We start from the raw sequence: 17,756 nt of genomic DNA on the forward strand, positions 1-17,756 counted from the left end.
CTGATAACCGCACAAGGAAAAAAGTGGCACCCAATAAGAATAAGAGAGACTTTTCTGCCTTTAAACATGAGAGTGAATCGAAAGTGAAGATCTCTCCTCAGCTGCTGCTGGCTGCTCATCGGTTCCTCGCTACAGGTGAGCAACATCACACACACACACACACACACACACACACACACACACACACACACACATACACACACACACACACACACACACACACACACACTAACACACACACCACACCACACCACACCACAGCACAGGACAAACCTTGCTGATATCCCATCCGCAACATCTCAACCATTGTGGGAGTTATTTATAAGGTGGTAATGGAAGAAGAACGGAAGTAAAAGACAAGTACCACATACATTTAAGATATTGGAAGTACAAATCTTGGATTGTACATTTATTGAAGCAAAGTTAGAAAAGTGTAAGGATGTAAAAAGAAAGAAAATAGGAGGATATAGGAGGAACAGATGTAGGAAGGAAGAACTTTGAGAGATATTTATGAGCTTTTCTGCTGTTGATTGTAAACTGATTGTGCAGCTGTCCTCTTCCCCACTCTCAGCTAAGGCACAAAGGAACAACCTGAGCGCAAACAGTGTGATATACAGTGAAGGGTGGGGTGTATAGACCTGTGTAGGAATTAGCCATTGCCCAACCAAAGCAAACATTTACAAGCCAAACCTTCTTTTATTCTGGTCTATATATTAAGTCAACAGCTCCACACCTATATCTGTCAGGAAAAGAAACAGTAATGAGCGATGACCATTCTGTCCTTAATTCTGTTGTTGGCTGAACTTAACTAAACTTGGCTTGAATGGTCAGCAGTTTGACTGGCGCAAGACTTCGGCATGCTGTTGCGACACCAAACCTCAAAGTTACGCCATTAAACAAACTTTGAAAAATTGTACACGTACATCATTGGCTCAACACTCAACTCAACATGATGACAACTAGAAGCCGATTCTGTTGTGTGTTATTCAGTTATCTCAGACATAAACTAAGAGCATTTAAGAGAACTCTTTGTATACACATGTATATCTGTATTTTAACGCATATTTGCCCCTTGTTTATCTTCATACAGTACAAGTACAAGTATGCAAAATAGCTTGCAGCAGCCCACTAACACTCTGGCTCTATCATAGAGAAACACAGAAAAGAAAGAGAAGGGAAACCGCATGTCCAATAAAAACAGAAACACTTTTGTCACGATACGGATAAAGAAAACCGAAAGCAGAAGAGTTCAGACGCAGCCTGACACTTCGCTTTCAGAAGCAGACACATACCCAGCTGTCTGCCAAACGCTGAAGTGCCTCGTCATGCTAGCGGCAGCTAATGCTGTCTCCTCCTGGCAGCGCGTTTTGGCTAACGGCTGCCAAACGGATGTGTTCGACACGTTCCCAAGTGCTCTGCAGCGCTGCAGAGGTCACATCCCACTGGCCAAAGTCCAGTTAGAAGGCAAGGGAACTGGCACGTAATGAAAATGAACTCACCAAGGGCACATATTCACTCACTTAACACCGCCTCTGCATGCATGCATATGAGCATCCATCACTTCTTGACATCTCAAACGCAGAGGTTGATGGTGGTTATTTATTTCACTGCTATTCTTCAGGACAGTTTTGAGGCAGTGATTTTGTTCTTGTGATGTACCCAAACATGTACTTTCACAGTGTTAAAACTCCAATTCACAAGCAAGTCAGAACAATTTTTCTAACACAGCAATATTATGGTTCATCTTGATTTAAAATGATTACCACCTCAAAGTAAAAACGTCTCCCTCTCTTCCTGCAGAGGTGAGCTTGTTCAGCCCCTCTCAGATCTCAGACAAGGTGCTGCTGAGGATCCTGCGTCATCCCGACGTGATCCAGGAGATCAAGTTCAACGAGAGCGACAAGCGCTCACCCCATCACTACGTCTACCAGAGGGGCAAGGCTGTCGACTACTTTGTCCTCATCCTGCAGGTATGTGGTGCTTTAGGGTGCTGGGGGGGGGTGAGATAGGCTGAAGGAGCGATATGTGTGTGTGTGTGTGTTCATGTGTTCGTGTGTGCATGTGGTTGTTTGTTCTTTCATTCATCCAGTTAGTGCACAGAAGATGAAACAGCAGGTCTGAATGCAAAAAATCAGGAGGCGCTTACACTGCTGTTGCACCTGCCAAAACAATCTATTTTTAAAAAACAGAAGATTCGGTCCAATAATTTGTAAAGTGATGCTGATCAAATAAACGACAGAAAAATTGGTGAGAATTGCATATCAAGAATATGATTTGGGTGGCAAGCACAATGAGTAGTTTAACCTTTTGTGTGTGTCTGTGTTTGTGTGTTTGTTTGTTTGTGTGTGTATGCATCTATTGTTCCTATTGTTTTTTCTATTTATTGTGAACTTGTGAACAGTAATAGCCATATTCTTCATTGTAAATTATCATGAATTTGTTGTGTACCTTTTGAAGACGATTCAGATCTTAAATTGTTGTATTCTGCTAACTTGTTTCTAAACCCACATGTGGGTTGTCCGAGGTGTAAACGGTTTACAAAGGTATCTGATGTAGGCCAAACATAAAGAGGTTATTAAAAAATCACAAACTGGCTGAAAAGAGAAAAGCAATAACATTGGGAGTCAATACACGTGTTGTAAATATAGCTGTGATGTCATATTCACATTGATTCCTCCGAGAGCAAATCACTCTGTTTTCTTTTCTTTGACCTTTACCTCCTTTGCCTCCACCTCCTCCTCCTGTTCGTCTACCTGTCTCCTCACAGAGAAGTCGCACTTTGATTTTGCGATATTCCATCCCCTCAGGAGTGTGTGTGTGCAGCTTAGTGGACACTGAGCTCTGTGTCTAATAGTGGAACGCGACTCTGAGCCTGTGACAGATGGCAGTGGGCGCTGTGCACACCACAGGGCTCCCAAAACAGTTGATAATTCAAACTGTGTCTGTGTTTTCATTGTGCTGTATGTTTGTGTCCTCGACTCACAGCAAAACAGCTGGTTTCCACTTTTCCATCGCCCCATTTTTTGAGTGAAACATACATTTATATATGTCTGACAACTGCAGTCACTATTTACATTGATTCAGAGGAGACAATTACTTGTTTCTGCTTTTGTATTTCCTTTTCTTCTGTTTCAGTCGTTCTACTTCCCATAGAGTTGAATGAGTAAAATCTTTTTTACTTTTTCATGAGGAATCTAAAAAAATAGACCCTGCAGCACATGCATAGCCCAGTCGAGAGGCTGTGGTGCCAATGGTATCAGAAAGGGACGACTGAGTCCCCTGGAGAATGTCATGATGCACCAAGCATTTCAGTGTCTTCTTCCTTCCTTCTTTGACATGGAAATCGCAGCGAACAAACCTGATTTTCCTACCCAAAGGCTGTGTGCTACGAACCCATATGGCTCAGTGGAACTTCCTTAATTTCCTGAACTGCTGTGGTTGCTGTGCTGCTACATTGAAGTGATGACAAGTGTTGATGTTGGCGCGTGTGCTAAAAAGGCTGAAAGCTCTTTGTAGTGCAGTGAATAGATGCAGTGTGTGACTCCTGGCTTTTCTTCAACGTGTTTTCCTCTTGAGTTCTATTGATAACAGGATGTGTCACAGATGATTCTCTTACAGTGAGTAGTGACAGTGTTGTTAGTGGACCAAGTATTTAATAGTGTTGTAATTTGGGTTATCCTGTTATTCCCAGGACAACTATTGGTTTGTCCGTCCAGTTTAAATCCAAATGTAGTGTTGACGCCACTGTAGAGTCTGTTTGGTTCATTTAACAGGCAAAACTTGATGTTCTTGTGTCTCATCTTGTTTGGGAGATGTTTGACTTATGCTGTCTGATTGTTAACCAACCCTACATTTCTGTTCACATTATCATACCGATCATACAGATATACCACTCACTCTGAGCACACTACAGAGACAATGTCCCCTTCTTTGTTGGAGATGCTGTAAAGGGAGATTATGACTGTGAGCAAGATAAGGTGAAATTATTAAGTCTGTGCGTGAGTCATAAAAACAACAGCTTGGAAGTCAGTCTGCTAAGTGTGGGCTAAAGTCAATCGTTTCCACAAGGAGCTTAGCTGACCACCTTGAGGTTTTAAGGAGCCATATTTGGTGGAGGACGTTAAATCCACACATTCACACTCCTTTCACACACACATACACAGGAGCACGCTGTCATATGAATCACAGGGAAAATAGCCATGATGTCAGCCTAACCACTTATTTACTTACATTATCTTTATTTGAATCTCAGTTTGCCAAAAGAAGGTTTACAAAACCTTTCGCAATCAAGGCACTCAAAGATACACACAGATAGTAACGCAAGCTAAGAAAAGGATGCCAACTAAAGAAATGTTGAAGTCGAAAATGTAAAGCTCCTTATTTCTGTGATTACTAAATGTGAGCCGTGTGTGTGTGTGTGTGTGTGTGTGTGTGTGTGTGTGTGTGTGTGTGTGTGTGTGTGTGTGTGTGTGTGTGTGTGTGTGTGTGTGTGTGTGTGTGTGTGTGTGTCTAGATATCACACACACACAACACACGCTCAGTCACTACATGTATTGCTATCCACAAAAATAAACTGAACCAACTACAAAAAATAAAACAAATTAAACAAACCATCTTCTTACTTATCACGGAAACTTCAGCAATGTATGAGTACACGATTACAAACCAAGCAACCAGTATGGCTAGGCTGGCTGCACTACTAGGTCACTATGGGGTCCCATTGATCTGTAACATCACATATCATGCTCGTGTGTAAACAGCGTCAGCGAAAATTTTAGGGAAGTATAGAGAAGGTTTCCGCTTTTAAAAGAGGAATAGTACAACAGCTTGTAGTGTAAAATGCTACCTGGGGAAGTATAAAAAGGAACCAGAGTAAATACAGGAGGCTGCTTTGAAATATTTTTGTAGTATCATCTAGTGGCATGTGTGTGTAACTACAACCACATCATCCATAATTTGGGGGTTTGCTTTATATATTTTGTTTTACACTTTCATACTGATACACTGCTGAGTAGTAACAATGTAAAGTACTTTTAGCTCATTTTTAACCTGACATGTATCTAGGTTGCATCATTGTTTTACCCTCTTGCATAAAACGGCTTGAAGGTCAATGTTGGTCAAATGTAAAAGGAATGCAGCGATCAGCAACAAACAAGTACTCACCGATGTATCAGTACTGCTGCTTTTAAGAGCTGAAGACTCCCTAAATGCTGTAGCAATGTTTTTGAAAATATGAACAAAGTGCAGAGCTTGTGGTGGGAGTTCAGTTAGCGTAGGAGATTGAAGCATTCTGTGCCAAAACACAGAGCCGCGCAGGTCGTCCCTGTTTAGAGAGCTACAGTACAGTAGCGTGAATGTTGTATTCATGCAGCCTTTGAATAAAATAAGCGTTGGAGTTCTGATTAGTGGAAATATTTGTGCCCTGCTATGCTTTTTAGCAAGCCTGACTGGAGCCTGTGATGCGAGTACAGCTTGATTAGTTTACAACACAACACAATAGGTGCAGTGTTGTTAACCTTGATGAGAAAGAAACGATGATCACTGTTTCTGAACCGTTTTTCAGGTGAGGATGTAGCAGGTAGCAGGTAGCTAACCACAACTGTGACCAAAGCTGCCCTTGCTTTGGGCAATTCACAATAAAAGCTTTTCCACCAGAAAACCACTGGTAAGCGTATCGTGAAGCAGTTCTTGCAAAGAAGAAGTTGAACATTGCTGATTCCGCGTTTTAAAGCTACAAATGTTAGGAGTACACATAGCCTTTGGCACGCCCACTGTATCCACCCCATGTACATATGCACGTGTGCTGAAATCCAAGAGGCTGGGAAGTTATGCGCATTGTCTTATCTCACACTCGTTCACACACATTTGTGTCTCAAACATCGCTTACGCCAATATGCCCGCAAACAGTCATTAGGCAGAGACGGTAATCCAGAGATCATTATTACTTTCTCCCCGCTGCTCACCTTGGTGGGATCTTCCCAGTGGGTGGACGGATATGGAGCATGTCAGTAAGACCCCACATGTGGGATAATCCAATGAGACCTTTTTAGATGGCATGGCATTTAGGATAGACGTGCTGTAGTCAGTGAAACCAGCTGTGGTCGGAGTGGGAATTTTCCACACTGGTGGTTTTGTGCACACTTTGTACACGCGATACAGTTGTAGCTGGTAAAAATCCTCTGAGGTTTGCTCAAGTTTCTAAATTGGAGGAATTTAAAGAGGAATAAATATCATGCAAAATCCCCGAATTAGGCTCATCTTACTTGTTATACATTCTTGACAATGTCTAAATCCCATTATGTCATATTAGACATTTAGAAGCACAACATTTTAGCTTGGCAACATGTTTTATGATCTTATCATATCTAGATCTGCAAAGTGATTACTAACTGTGTCACCAGATCAATGCAGTGTACTAAAAAGTCCAATATTTGCCTCTGAGGTATGATGGATGAAAAGTACAAAATATGTAAAGTAACAGTCTCTCACAGTGATGAACAACAGTACTGGAGTAGCAGCACACATGTACTTTCAATCTTTGCTTCATACATTACTGAAAATGCTAAGAAAATTAATAACATTAAATCTCCTTGCATTTGGAAGCAACAGAGGTCATTGAAACTTTTAAGTGTGTGTGTGTGTGCGCGCATATGTGTGCGTGCATTTCACTTTGTTTGTGGGAGTCTGGTAGGCTCAAGAGATCTAATCCCATCATACAGATAACTCACTGGCCTTGTTCCACTCCTTTTATATTGCTTGTGTATGCTTGCAGTTGTGTGTGTGTGTGTATGTGTGTGTGTGTGTGTGTGTGTGTGTGTGTGTGTGTCTGTGTCTGTGTCTGTGTCTGTGTGTGCGTGCGTGCGTGGGGGGGCAGACTGTTTGTTTATGACCAGCGTGATTCATGATTCTATAAAGATGCTCCGTGATTCTCACAGACCAAAGAAGACCCCACACACACACACACACACACACACACACACACACAAACACACACACAAACACACACACACACACACACACACACACACACACACACACACACACACACACACACACACACACACACACACACACACAGAGAGGATTCCATGTATAGTTCACATGTGCAGTTGAACCAAAAAGGAAGCACTTGTGTTTGTGTGTGATTGCTTGGAGCTGGTAGGAACATCACAGCACTGATACTGCTGAAGTGACATAAACACACATTATCTACCCCCTGCAATATGTTGTAGATTATTCTGACACACAATATTACAGGCTTGTGTGTGTGTGTGTGTGTGTGTGTGTGTGTGTGTGTGTGTGTGTGTGTGTGTGTGTGTGTGTGTGTGTGTGTGTGTGTGTGTGTGTGTGTGTGTGTGTGTGTGTGTGTGTGTGTGTGTGTGTGTGTGTGTGTGTGTGTGTGTGTGTGTGTGTGTGTGTGTGTGTGTGTGTGTGTGTGTGTGTGTGTGTGTGCAGCATTGCCCAAATGAGTCGGTGTTACTGGAAACATCAACCAATAACTCAGAAGTACTCACATTCTTTACTTAAATCACGGATGCAGTACAACAATGAAAACTATTTTATAAATTATCTCAGTATAGTACAAAATCTAAATCTGCAAAATAACACTAAATATTCCTCAGCTAAATGTAGTAGAGTAGAAGGTAGTTTGGTAAAGTACTGTAAGGGTTACATGTTATTAACAAAACTGTGACAGTGATTCCTCTGACCTGCCATGGTTAAACAAAACCACACACACTCACACACACACCCCAGGAGATGTTGACTCACGTTGCCTCTGGACTGGATTTTCCAGTCAGTTACAGCATTATAACACACAGATTGACCTTTGCCTGCACCTTGAGCAGGCAATGATTCAATACTTTCTTCATCCTTAAAGTGTGTGTGTGTGTGTGTGTGTGTGTGTGTGTGTGTGTGTGTGTGTGTGTGTGTGTGTGTGTGTGTGTGTGTGTGTGTGTGTGTGTTTTATTTTTTATTCTGTAATAGTTTTTTTAAGCCAGACGCAGTAAGCGACATCAATTTAAATGTAATTTCCATCTAGTGAAATGGTACCTGCAGTGATGGACAGTGCTGCAGAACATTCCAGAAATTACAGAGTTAAGGGGAAAAAGACAAAAAGCAACCAACTACCAATACTACAGAGATCGTTTCAAACTTTACCGAACAATTTCTGTGGCTTGACTGTCTCAGTTGTATAAACCACCACTATACAAGTGTGATTGTGCTCAGATCTAGATTATGTGTTTGTAAGTCTCCTTTCTCAGGCATGTAATTCCATCGTTTCCCAATTGTTCTCTGCATGTATTTCCTCACCGCATGTGCTTCCTCATTAGATGTTGAGGCAGCAACATGTGTGTATTCAGTTTATGACGAAAACATATTAATTCCATTGGCCTATAAAGTATGTCTGACTCCCTCGCTCATTATTCTGTTGTCACGGTTCACTGACCTGGAACCTCTCAACAGTAGCCATAGTTTGATTTCTACCATCTCACCAGTGTCACATAGAGTTGCTGTGTATTAGAAAGCGGTCGGGTCTGGTGTACGGTGCGTCAGTGAGATGATTTTACTTGACTGCAGTTGGGACACACAGTTCTCGATCACATTGCTGATGAGTCATCATGGACCTGCGTGAACTTTGGCCAAGTCCCACCCACATGTCATGCCATTTCTTAGCAAAAACACAAAGATCCACACACACACACACACACACACACACACACACACACACACACACACACACACACCTGTTGAAGTCAAGCTGAAGCACAGTCTTGGGTAAAGCAGAGAGATGTTGTCTTCCTGGTGTCAAAGTATGTGCAGAGATGGAAAGTATCACAGTACAAAGAAAAGTAAGATTAGACATTTTAATTGGAGTATAATATTTCCCTGTGTGGCATTATGGATAGCTGATACGTGGCTCTCACATGAGTCATTTACATGTAAAATATTGTCTGTGCAACGAAAGGAATAAAGGTGAACAAGCTGTTGATAAGGATAGAATTTGTAAAGGCTCCTCTCAGTCAGGTGGCCAACCTGTTAGTGGCTCAGTAACGATCACATGACTGAATTCGCTGGGAGATGTTTTACTGTTCCTCCGAAAAGCTTCTTCAGTTCAGTTCAGTTCATTGTGACTCAATCAGAGGATAACAACCACAGAGACCTCGGCAATGCAAATGTGTATGGATGTATTTAGGTGTGCACACGTTCTAGTCGGAGAAAGCCTCATCTCTTCACCTGTTGGACTCTCCTCATACTACCATTATGCAATGTGTCGTCTATCTTTGGCCGCAAATGCTGCTTGCTGCATGCTGCATGCCAATCATGTTGCTCATCAGACACAAATACAATTAAAGGCAGAACTTATGTCACATCAGAGGTTGATGACACCTCTCTGCACACCCATAATATTGTGCCAATGATGGTGAAAGATACTGGTGGACCTGTACTGAGGGCGGGCAGTATTGTCAGTGCAGAGCTCGGTAAACAGGTTTGGCCTGAACACCGATGACGATGAGCTTTAAACCCTCCACTCCTGTCCTTCACCCCCCTCTGGGTCCTGTCCTCCCACTCCCATGCCGCTCACTAAATCAAGCACCATGGCTGGAGTTGTGCACTCAAGGCAATGACCGTGTGTGTACGTTTGTTTGTGTGTATGTGTGTGTGTGTGTGTGTGCGCGCGCACACCAACCAAGGTATTTTGTTTGTGCATATCCATGTGACATAGACAGGAGTTGAGCTGCTGATGCACACATGCACTGACGCTACGAGTCTTGAACAATGCGTTCCAGTCAAGGGAGCACATCATCTATTTTTAAAGGGACAATTTTTGCCTTTACTGGACCAATTTGAACGGCACTGTTAACGGATCGGAACGATACATGATAAACATACCATCACCATACTGTATGATTTACAAATAACCAACTGTATATTTGTTCACATTAATTAGAATTATGTTGTTCGTAATGATTTCTTACTTTACAGTCAGTTGGGCCTTTTTGTTGCATCCTTATTTTTAGGGGCAAAATGTCTACAGGGCCATTTTTACCCTTTTAGCCCTGTTTGTTTCCCCTACACTGATTACAGCAGACCTGCAATAAATCCAACCCCGTAAAGCTGTCAGAGAGGTTTTGATAGAACTCTTCTGGAGTCTGTACTATGTACTGGTGCTGTATTGGACTTGATGTGCTTAAAAGTTTTGTCCCCTGTATATTGTATGTATGTATATTCAGAGAGAGAGTGGATGAAATGGTAGAATCGCTATTGGTATAATATAGCACAGTTAATGATCATTGTTATCATGAAATGTCTTTGAATAGCTTTTTGAGTTAAATTGATTGATTGATTTTGGTTTCGTTGCATAAAAATAAAACTGTCTAGTTTTTAGTTTGTACACAAAATGGATAAAGAGATATCGTTTAATGCTAACTGATTAGAAAGAACATTTAATTGAATCAACAACACTCTGACTCTGACTGTGGGAGCAGTCTACACGGTAACTACAGCAACAGACATGCCCTACACCCCCGTCTCCCTTCCTCTCTTATAATATCCAAACGGGGTTTGTAAATAGGCACTCACTTTAAATAGCACATGGGATGCTTTTATCAGATCATTACCTCCGTCAAAGAGGTTATGTTTTCGGTCGTGTTTGTCTGTCTGTGTGACTTTAGAATGTCTCAAAAGGTTGTTGATGGATTTCAGTGAAACTTGGTGGGCAGGTTGGACATGAGCATGATGAGGACTACTCAGCTTTGCGGAGGTATGATGTTTATGTGCTCGCTGAGTGACTCCTAATTTGTGTATGTAATAGCTTGGACTCCTCTATTTGGTCTTAAAGAGAGACTGATTGTTTTAGTTCTCCAGCCTCAAAAGTATCATTTGTTTGACGACAGGCTTGGAATTGTTCATAGCTTCTACAAATGACAAAACAGACGCAACATCTTTAAAGGTCCATTCTGCATTTTTGACTGCATTAGAAGCATCACTTCCTCATGTTAATGCTTCAGCTTAATTAACAGTACAATAAAACAGATGACATGACATGGATCCCTACGCAGTCCTATTCTCCCTTTCCCCTTTCTCAGTTTAGTTGAACACCTGTTCTGCTGTCACTGAGATGTGGTTGGGAGAGGGGGAGGGAAGGAGGGATGACATTGTGGATTAACTGTGCAGTGTTGCTGCAGTTCACACATTCCGCAAGCCAGGCTGGGCCAACACTCTATACCAACATGGAGGCCTCCTTAAAGCCCTGTATCTCTTCTCATCCTCCCATCTAACAAACTTTATATCCATCCATTCTGTTCCATCTCTGCCTTATACACCATTTATTCTCATTGCTCTCTTCTTTCCATTAAATCCCATCAGCAGTCTGCAATCATTAGATTTATGCATCTGCCGGTTGGAAACTGTATGTTATGTTACTTGTCAAAAGAACATTAAAGGTCTATAGTGCCCCCTAAGGCGGTAATGCTCATGACAACCAATAAAGTAATAAATAAGCCCATGTGATGCCCAGCAACCGAGTTTCCTCTTATTTCCATTCATGACTGTACAGAGACAGTTGGCTGGGGGTTGTGCTACATGAAACCAAGTGGATCACCGAATATCAGGATTCACCCTCTTAGGACCACAAACGTCTACCAAATTTCAAGGCAGCTCACCCAGTAGGCGTTGCAGTAATTCACTTTGCACAGGTGTGGGCCGACATTGTCACAGAGCCTTAGAATCTTATAACTTACAGGTTTACAAGGAAAATGTGACACAGTCCTTCTCTTGATCGTCCCATAACCTGAGATAACAGGTGTGAGCAGCTCATTCTCTGCCAGTAATAATCCATTTATCCTGTACTTGTTTTCTGATACAAAGCAACATGACCAATATCCGCCTGGGATGAATGAGTCTGAGTCTGATGACTCAGAAGGGCAATGCAGAGGATGAGCTCAAACTTCCAGTTTGTTGTACTGACAATGAAAATAAATTGAATTAAACAAATAAAAATGAAATCGAAGTACAATTAAGTACAATGCAAAATATGTGTTAATTAAGTTAAGTTTTTTGGGGGTGAAAAACATGAGGCTTCGTGTCAAAATGCCTTTACTTTGTTTACCGGTAAAAATTAGGTAAGTTAGTGTTAGTGTTAGTGAGAATGTGATCTTCCAGAACTTTTCCAGAGCTATTCAGTGTGTAAACCTGCCCCACCCTGCCTCAGGGAGCTGCTAACCTGTCTAACATTCCCCCACGTGACTTTAAGTGGATGTGTTCAGTGTCACGTAATATCTCAGGCTTTTCATGTAAATATTGTCATGGCGCTTGGCTACTACGCATTATCATTCCCATTCCAGTATGAAGTCAGTCTTGTGGGTTCTGTGCTGTTATTGTTGTCTCTTCAAGTCTTTGGCCTTGTTTAATAACGGTCATGTGTTGCCATCTTGCTGCGTCATACTAAACCATGTTTGTCTTGTTTTGTGTCAGGGCCGAGTGGAGGTGGAGGCCGGCAACGAGAACATGAAGTTTGAGACGGGACCCTTTTCCTTCTACGGTGTCATGGCCCTCAGTGCACCAACACTCGGTGAGTTCATTACTTGTGCAGGAGTGTATCCCTCCTCCCATCTCTTAGTTCTATTTGTTTTGTAAATGACATCCACTATGTTGTAACTTGCTCCGTAGTTGCAGTGTAGTATTTCCATTAGTTATGTTTCTACTGCCATCTACTGGCAGAATGAAGCAAGGCTCACCTCTGGTGCAGTCAGAGAAGTACACAGAAATACAAAGTATATAAAATACCAGAAATGCCATGGCCTCAAGTGCATCAATGTTTTGGGCTTGATTCACAAAGGGCACTACACACTCTCCTGGGCTTAAGTGTCCCACTATGCCTACAGTATCATCATATCAGGTATGCAAATTCTTTGCCTCTATACCAAAGGGTATTTTAGCTTTGCTATTAGACTGAAAGAGTTCCATCAGAAATATGATAAGACCAACACCACTCATGTGAGGTGTGTGTAGTCATGTGATGGAGTTCAATGAGATTATGGGTAGGGGTTTTTTGGGTCGGGTGGGTGAAGTCGAACGTATCAGTGAGCCTCAAATCAGCTTGATTTTGGAAAGCATCTTTGAAATGAGGCCTGTGGAGTTTAGTGTGGTTGTTTTAAAAACGTAACCTTTCACTGTCAGGACAGGATGAAGGGAAGCTTATAGTGATTATCTCAACATACACAAGGGAATTATAGAGTTTTATTTAAGTTAGCATTTAAATGCTCTCTTTACATTACATTACATTACGATCATTTGGCAGACGCTTTTATCCAAAGCGACTTACATTACATTACCACCCTTCGCAGAGGGGGGAGCAATTGAGGGTTCAGTGTTAGCATTTAAATGCTCTCTTTACATTACATTACATTACCATCATTTGGCAGACGCTTTTATCCAAAGCGACTTACATTACATTACCACCCTTCGCAGAGGGGGGAGCAATTGAGGGTTCAGTGCCTTGCTCAGGGGCACCTCGGCAGGGGCTCGAACCGGCAACCCACCGGTTCCCAGGCGGAAGCTCTACCCACTGAGCCACTGCCTGCCACCTATATTTACCTCTCTATACCTCTCCTCTCAGTACAAAAAGTCACATTTACCCCTTTCCTCCCTCTCAGATACGTTCACATTTATGTTTGGTGTGTATGCATGTAGGTGTCAGCACATCCCTGTGGTGTCCTTTTTCTCTGTGTCTATTACTCAGTTTCTCTCTGTCACTTCAAATAGCTTTCTCGCTTTTCTCTCCTTCCACTCATGAGCGCCTCACTCCCTCTTTCAGGAGGAGACAGAAAGATGTGTGAAGCCTCTAATATTTTGTTTTTCATTTTCAGACCCTCCTTTCTCACCGGCAACAGTGATCAAACACTCACACTTACACACTTACACACAGCTCAGTAACGGAAACGATCGAACAGGGTTGGGTATCAATACTGATTTGTTCAAAGTTATTCTAAATTGATGAGAACAGGTCATTTTGTAAGGAAATTGCCGTGTTTTTAAGGGAACACTGGCAACCATATCTGATGGTTATGCTATGCAAGGTCGCTTGCAGCACTTGCAACACATACAAAAGTCAAAGATTTAAATTAAAACGAATCAGCTGTACCCTAGTTAGTGATATTACCCATGTGTATAGGAGCAGGCATGCTTCTAGAAGTAAAGATAAATACTGCTTAATTGATCTCAAATTGATCTCCCAAATCTGTCATCTACGTATATTTATATCTATATATAAATAAACAAACACATCCAACATGATAACTCTTTGATGTAAAAAGTCTTGGGAAGATCACGTGACACTGGTTACTCAGACCTGACCTGACATGTGACTTAAATGATACCATGTGGTGAAAGTCCCTCAAATATTTAGATACCACACCAGCCTATAAAAGTGAGAAAGCCTCTCAGATGAATCATGAAACATCTTCAACTGTGTAACAAAAATCCAGTGGATAGATTCATTACTACTAAATCATATTGGGATTCAATATCAGCCAGACTTGATGAGCAGAATCAAAAAAAAAATTAGACGATATCTGACCCTACTGCAAACTGGGCGATGTAAACATTGCATGCAGAGATCAATCACCTCAAGGGAAACGTTACGAGACTTTCTTCATAGAGAGTGTTTACATGGTTTTGCAGGTCCTTGCTCACTCTGTCTGTCTCTATGTCTGTCTGTCTCTGACTGATCCTGGTCCCTCTGTCCTCATTGATCACCTCCACCTCCCTCTCCGCCACCTCCCCCCCGCCCTTTCTTCTCTCAGTGGCTGCACCCCGTCCTCGCCATCTCTCCTTTAAGAGGTTTTCTCTGTTCTCTCGGGTGTCAGGTAACCTCCGGCATGTCTGGGTGCTTTAACACCAAGGCTGGGCAGGGCAGGGGTGGTTGGATGGGCTAGACTCAAGTGGGGGCTCTTGTTTGAGAAGGTTTCATCTGTTCAAGGATAACAGTGAACCTCATGGGGCAGAAAATAGCTTCTGCATTGCTCTCTGTGGGCTGTAACCTCTTCCATCAGATATCACTAGCTTGACAATAAGTAAGAGGGAAGGACTATCCTGATGTTTTCCATAACTTTGACAATGTTGATATTTAACCGTATTTTGTCTATCTCTACTTAAAGACATAATATTTGGCTTAAATGTATTTATTATTATGCTGTCAAACGTAACTGCGGAGCAATGGTTCTATATTCCTGGGTGTGTGAGTGATTCACTTACAATAATAAATCTGCAGTATCTGTGTAACACAAGCTACTTTCAGGCAAGATGAGCCTTTTTATCACTCATGTATGATTTACACACTTTCAGTTTTATTGCACAAAGCAAAAGTTGCGGCTGCAGCAAACTACCAACGCTCTCTGTGCATGTCAGCTAACATCAGAAGACATTTACAGTAATGACACAGCAGTTTTTAGGTGAATGATCATCACAAACCCAGACTTAAGTTAACCCTAAACGACCCACAGCAGTAGCTTTGTTTACATGAGGGTTTCCTACAATCATGAAAGACCTGTAAAAGTGAAGAAGCTTAAGGTTTCAGCCCACAGACAGCAGCGCAGCAACAGTTTTCATCTCTGTGTGATTCATTGTTGATTTACCCTTGAAGGAGAGGAAAATGTGAAAAGGTGACAGCTACTTTTGGCAAATAAGCACTTTGTCCAACTAGTCAAATCTTTACACCTTGTTGGGTCTCGTTGTGTGGACTGCACAGCACATGAGTAGGTGAGGTGAAGGTGAAGTCCATCTATTCTTAACAAATACTTGGAAGAGAGGAGGAAGGGCAGACTAATTGTCTAGTGTCCCCATGTGGCCAGAATTGATACTCATTTTACATTGTGTTGTATTGTTGAAGTAAAATTCACACACACACACACACACACACACACACACACACACACACACACACACACACACACACAGTGATTTAGAACAACAGCACAAATACAATATTACGGCCATATATTTCAGATATAGCCATGTGACTTTAATCTTTTTTAATATGGTGCAGGGATAGGGATAGGCCCACAAGGCTGTGAGGCATTAGAGGTGAACCAGGCACTGATTGTAGTCTTGCAAAAAAAGTACTATGAAAGAGCATATCTGCCAAAATGTCATGCCAGGTCTTAAGACTGAAAATGATCTGAAAATGACACCACCAAGCAAATGGAGGCCAGGACAACATCACAAGGTGCTCCGCTGGATGCATCCCAACAGCTCCACAGGATTACCTTCTGATTCACTGCAGTGCTTAGGCGTGATCTCTCAGATGTTAAGTAAACAGAGGGAAAAGCGAGGTCATCCTGGGTCTGTCGAGGTGCATCCTGGGACTTCTCCCCGTGAAATGCCCTTTAATGTTTATTCATCAAAGTTGTCCTGTTTCTCCCTTTTTTTTGATTTAGCCTTAACTGTAGTTTTCTAGAGGTCGTAGTGCTTAAGATAACTTGTAGTGTGCTAGATCAAAACAGATGTTGAAACCCAAAGTTGCACTTTGCTATCATCCAAAATTAATCATAATTCCTGCTTTTTTGCTGCCTCTTACCACTGTGAATGAAGATCTTAGAATATGGGGATGCTTGAGGATCATGTTATGTGTGAATTGGGTTGTCAATCACCCAGATACATTAACCTCTGGATACAAGACAATGCTTTCTTAAAATGTCTCTGAGTCCCAAAGATCGAGTAGGTAACTTTGAGCCGAATCGAAACCTTTTAGTGAAAAGTAGAAACAAAGTCTGCACACAATAAGAAGCACACAGGTCAATTTTGTGGCACCCTTCATCTCATCCTCTGATTGGCCACAGGACTTTCAACTGAAAACTGTCATTGGGCAAAATAGTGTGTTATGATTGGTCACAGAAATTTTTGTTAAACATGCACTAATCAAGTTGGTTGTGTTATATTTCTTTTGTATTTGAGTTTACTTTAGTTACATACCTGTAAAATATTGAATTGTGCATGTGTGCCTAAGTATTTTAAGATATTGTGTCATTGTAGTACAACTTTCTTAGATTTGAAAAAAATCTCTCTGTCTATGATGAGGTTAAAGAATGGATAAACAAGACCAGGAATGATTTTTAAAAAAGTCCTCTGCTGGATCTCAAATCTTCGTCTCTTACATATCAAAATAATAAATGTTGTTTCATCACTAAAGAGATTCTCATGCTAACTACTAACTCGCAAATTAGTCGTAGAGATCCATGATTAACTAGTAGCTTAATTCTTTTTGAGCTAATGGAGTTGACATGTCCAGGTAAAACAGTTTCCTATGACTCACTGAGGCCCCCTGCTGGAAGACTCACACCCACTGGTAATAATACTTTACAGTAAAGATGGTAATGTGCCTGCCTGAGTGTGTGTGTACATGGAATGGCGGTCCTGGTTACTTTGAAATAAGCATGTCACAGTGCAAATGCTATTGGATTGTATTTATCAGCAGAGGTGGAAGTCAAGTCAAATTTATGTCGCTCAATATCACTTGGAATGTCTCAGGGGCTTTACAGACCCACACAACAACAGCTCCAGACCTAGGGCTCTCCTACAAGATGAGTCAAAACAACATCCTCTCCCCGAGGGGGTTCAATAGGAGGCAAAGCATAGGAAGAAGCAGGTACATAGCGCAAAACAACAGGACGATGTATCATACAGCAAATGAACCCTGGTTCAGTGAGAGGGTCCACACAGATGTAGTCAAGAACTGGATAAAATAAGCAATTACA

At 41.8% G+C, this 17,756-nt stretch overlaps 1 protein-coding gene across 1 annotated transcript in view; it reads left to right on the forward strand.

Annotated features, from left to right (window-relative positions):
* The window catches only part of LOC143001519 (metal transporter CNNM4), a 38,460-nt gene that overhangs the window by 11,392 nt on the left and 9,312 nt on the right, over nt 1-17,756 (forward strand). Inside the window, exons 3-5 of the mRNA XM_076151158.1 lie at nt 1-135; nt 1,801-1,970; nt 12,478-12,574. Coding sequence (XP_076007273.1) covers nt 1-135; nt 1,801-1,970; nt 12,478-12,574 — 402 coding nt within the window. The remainder of the gene's footprint in view (nt 136-1,800; nt 1,971-12,477; nt 12,575-17,756) is intronic.

The sequence above is a fragment of the Genypterus blacodes genome, unplaced genomic scaffold (genome assembly GCF_046128005.1).
Source record: "Genypterus blacodes isolate CSIRO-AG114 ecotype Tasmania unplaced genomic scaffold, CSIRO-AGI_Gbla_v1 ptg000053l_1, whole genome shotgun sequence".
In the NCBI taxonomy this organism is placed as follows: domain Eukaryota; kingdom Metazoa; phylum Chordata; class Actinopteri; order Ophidiiformes; family Ophidiidae; genus Genypterus; species Genypterus blacodes.